This window comes from Osmerus eperlanus, unplaced genomic scaffold (assembly GCF_963692335.1).
Source record: "Osmerus eperlanus unplaced genomic scaffold, fOsmEpe2.1 SCAFFOLD_86, whole genome shotgun sequence".
Classification (NCBI taxonomy): Eukaryota; Metazoa; Chordata; class Actinopteri; order Osmeriformes; family Osmeridae; genus Osmerus; species Osmerus eperlanus.
Window position 1 is genome coordinate 53,033 of NW_026911142.1, and position 4,468 is coordinate 57,500.

General features: G+C 49.2%; 1 protein-coding gene across 1 annotated transcript in view; it reads right to left on the reverse strand.

Annotated features, from left to right (window-relative positions):
* Positions 1–2,253: 2,253 nt before the first annotated feature.
* LOC134015705 (voltage-dependent T-type calcium channel subunit alpha-1I-like) overlaps positions 2,254–4,468 on the reverse strand; it is a gene marked incomplete at its 5' end in the record, with an annotated part of 33,566 nt that continues 31,351 nt past the window's right edge. Inside the window, 3 exon segments of the mRNA XM_062455262.1 lie at positions 2,254–2,261; positions 2,391–2,985; positions 3,676–3,995. Coding sequence (XP_062311246.1) covers positions 2,254–2,261; positions 2,391–2,985; positions 3,676–3,995 — 923 coding nt within the window.

A 4,468-nucleotide genomic window follows, 5' to 3' on the forward strand; every position in this document is an offset into this window, starting at 1 on the left:
CCTACAGAACACATCCAGGTCCAGACAAAGCTACGAGTCACGTCTGTGTTGAGGGCACTGACTCAGGAATGTTCTGTAACAGAACAAGATCGTAGAACACGGACCAGGGTTCCACGTTGAGAGGAGAGGGTCGTGTACACCTCTTAGCATTTAGTTTTTACCAGCTAGCATCAACGGCTAACTCATGCTGCGTCAGGTTGAAAACCTGGAGCTGCTTAACCAAGGGAAGGGCTAGATGTATGTCTTCCTTTGTCAGTTGTACGTTCAGCCCCACCATCTTCCTACTGTGTGCTAGACTGCAAGGAAAGGACAAGGCAGTCGTCAAACATAGTTGAAAAGCTAATTCACTTTTATTTGACACTAAAATGACATTTAAGGAACATAAAAAAACAAACACATGCAATTCGAGGAGGAGAAACGAAAAGAATGAATAAACGAAAGATATAATTCAAGAAGGATTCTAGAACAGAAGTCTCATTCTGAGGGAACATCTATTCTCACACTGGCTTCTGTCACTGACCTTTGAATATCATTGACATTTAAACTCTAATACACTAATTCATAAATATATTCTTCTTGACCCATATTGCCTATATCTATATCGAATGTATACGCCTACCTATATGTCAACCATATTGCATATCATATCTCATAAATATATCAAATAACAGCTTTCCTGTGAAGATGCAGTAACTGTAAATTTCAGCTTGATCTGGAACTTGTATACAGCTTCTCTATAATCTCCCTCTATAGAAAAATAAATCAAACAAATAATATGAATGCTTTTTTCCGACTGACATCATGGGAGATTGTGAGTGTAACTATGAGTGTGTGTGTACGTGTGTGTGTGTTTGTCGGTGCATCTGAGAAGGATCTTGAAAACAACAACATTAAAGTGTATACTATCCGTTGGGTCATGTGTGATCCTTTAGAGGTTTAGGTCCTTTGTGATTAAACGTTCAACTTGACGATTCATCAACTGTCAAAATAGGCAGAACTAAAGCACTCAGCGTCAAGCACCGATTGGCTGTTTTAGTCTTAATTTAAGTAATCTAACCGGTGAGTTCCGACTTTACACTACTATATCCATGCCACTTTTGTTTTGTCTCAAGCCCTTGTCTCACACGTCACATTAAACAGCACCAAAATGTCAGTTTCTTTTTACTATTACTACTCTCTCTCTCTGTCTCTCTCTCTCTCTCTCTCGCCCTCTTCAGACAAATCTTTTCCAATAGGTTCCACGCATTGATTTGTTCCATTCAATAGTTCTCTGCTGCTATATTTTGTGTATATATTTCTTTTTTCTCTCTTCCTCCCCATCACTCTCTTTTTCTTTCCCTCTCAAACACACACACAGAAAGATACTTTTACATTCACACAAATCCAATACCTCAGCTTATATTTAGAAAAACACATTAACTATCCCCGCTTCTGCCCTTCACCAGTCTGCTATTGAGTCGGCTGAGAGGGGGAAAAATGTTGGTCGATGCTACCATAGTGATATAATGTCACAAAAAAATAAAACAAAACAAAATAAAATAATAATAATTGCTAAGCTGTACAAAGTCTCATTGGAGAGAACTCTACAAACTACCTACAACCTGTGGTTCTTCGTTAAACACTGTGTTTTTGCAAGAGGAACTGAGTGCTAGGCTATGCTAGCATGTGCTGGGCTTGGTTAGCCTACACAACATGTGCTAGCCTGTGCTAAGCTAACATGAACAGGCCCACTTTGTTCGTCAAGGAGAACCCGGTGGTTTCCTTTGGAGTTTCATCTAGCTAAAGACTTGGGACACAATGTTCAACTGTTCCTTTCTGTTAAATTCTTCATTTTATGTTTGAGCCTTCTTTCCTGTTCTGTCCTTCTTCACTGAGGTAAATTCAATTCATATTTTTTTTCTTTTTTTTTCTTTTTTTTTTCTCTGGTTATTATGTTGAACAGGGAAGCTCAGATCCAAGTCCAGAAATGTCAGATATTTCTCCGCCAAGTTAAGTCCCTTGTCATCGTCGTAAAATCCCCTTGAAGACCAGCGCGACTCAGGAAGTAAGACGGGAGACTTAAAACTTCATTTCCCATCAGGCTTTGTAATCCTCGAAACGATCGACCGCCTCAGCCTCGTCCTGTTCGTTGCAGAGGGACGGAACACTGACGAAAGAGAGAGAAAGAGAGGAGGGAGAGCCGATGGGGAAAGAGCGGTCCACATACGAGATGACGAACAACTCTCTCCCGCGAAAGACTCGGAAATTCGTGGGTTACGCCCCTTTCCGAAAAACATAGAAAAAGAAAAAAGAGTGTCATCTGTTTTTCCTTGAGCTACCATCCATCCTCTGACTGGAACTCTGAAACCCCGCCTTCCCCCTGTCCTCCCCCTCCTCTTCCTCTCTCCCGCCCTTCTCCCCCTCCGACCAGGGGTTCGAGAGGTATCCGTGAGAGTCTATCCCATAATACCCTCGGTCGTCTTTGCTCCTCACCGCCATGCCCCCTTGGTCCAGCGACCCGTCACTGTTACACTTCTTCGCCAGAGGGGGAGCCAGAGAGCCGGGCACGAGCAGCGACGTAAGCGACAAGCTGCTCAGAGTCTCCGACGAATGTTCGCTGTTGAACGCCTGGCCGGGCCCCTCCCCCTCGCCACCCGCGCCGACCCCCACGTCCTCGTCCGACGGGTCCATGGAATCCTGCCGGGGGCACCCGGGACTGGTGCTGCCCCCGCAGCTCCCCAAGCTCCTCTGGAGCCCCCTGGTGGCCTGGAGGTTGAACGCGGTGTTGCTGCGGCCCTTCAGAGAGGGGTGGGCCCCCGCGCGGCCCTGGGGCAGTGCGGAACCCCCCTGGGGTTGGCTGGGGAGGGGCATGGGGCAGAGCAGAGGCAGGGGGAGGCCCAGGTCTCTGGGGGGGGACACGCTGAAGCTGAGGCCCTCCTCCAGGGTGGTCTGGAGGCTGCCCTCTGAGCTGCCTGTGGCCAGGGACGAGTCACTGTGGGAGGGGTGCTGGGGGGAGGAGGAGGAAGGGGGAGACAGAGGGAGGGAGAGAGAGAGAGGACACGGAAGAGAAATAAAGAACTAGAAAGGGGGGAGGTGGGGGGGTGTTGATAGACAAGAGAGAGATAAAGAGAGAGAGAGATAAAGAGAGAGAGATAAAGATAGAGAGGGAGAGAGAGAGAGAGAGAGGGAGAGAGAGAGAGAACTCGGAAGAGAAATAACCAACAATACAAGAAACAACAAGCCCACGTAACAAACGAGTCTGTCCTGGCTAATTAGCGGAGCGCTGCAGAGATTTACTTAACACACACACACACACACACAGACTTAACGTTGCAAATACTGTAGGTAGGAAACTGTTCTGGGGGAGAAGGGTCTCAGCTGCTAACTGTCTCCATGGTAACCTCAGAGAAGAAGGAAATAGAAATAGGGGAATGGTTGGATGCACTGTCTCATCTGAGAGTTACAGAGAGAGAGAGTTAGAGAGAGAGAGAGAGAGAGAGAGAGAGAGAGAGAGAACGAGAGAGAGAGAGAACGAGAGAGAGAGAGAGAGAGAGAGAGAGAGGGTTTCTGAGCATGATAAATATACTCGTTGGGATAATGACTGGCAACATTTCCCCCATGCCTGCTTCCTTAGTTTATACCAGACTTGTTCCACACACACTCCTGAGATGAAGGAGCCACCCCCCCAGTCCGTACCTGCAAGCACAGCCCCCTCCTGTGGGCCCCTGGGGACCGGAGGGAGGCCCAGGATGCTGGGGAGGCCAGCCTGGACGGCCCCCGCCCCTCTGGGACCCCCCTGGGACTGGGGCCGGGGCTGGGGCGGGGGCTGGGGCTGGGGCGGGGGCTGGGGCGGGGGCTGGGTCCAGTGCTGGGGCTGTTGCTGGGGCTGGGGCCGGGTCCAGGGCTGAGGCTAGGGCCGGCAGGGGGAGCCACGCCAGCCGGGTGGAAGAAGGGGAGCTGGAAGAGAGGGTCTGGGGGGGAGGACGTGATGTCACCACTGGCACTGCTGTTTGGATCTGTTAGGAGGAAAAGGAGAGGTGGACAGTGTGTGAGTGTGTGAGTGTGTGTGCGTGGCTGTGTGTGTGTGTGCGTGGCTGTGTGTGTGTGTGAGTGTGTGTGCGTGGCTGTGTGTGTGTGTCCCTGTTTGTCCATCCGTCATGACATCAGGACGCATTGCTGAGTGTGCCGGAAAGCGGCTCTGCTCAGCCCAGTGTTTACATTCAGACTGAGGACCCTCGACCCAGGCCTGTTCAACCCTCAATCTGAGGGGAGATGAGGGATAATCATTTCCTGTGTCATGTCATCAATCATTCAAACACACACACACACACACATTGCTCTTATCTATCTCCCACACACTATTTCTCTCTCTCTCTCTCATTAGCACACACGCACAGACACGTGCACACACGCACGCACGCACAAGGACACACACTCTTAAACTCCTGTCATCCAGCGTCTCGTCCATCATCCGGATAATTACAGTGGA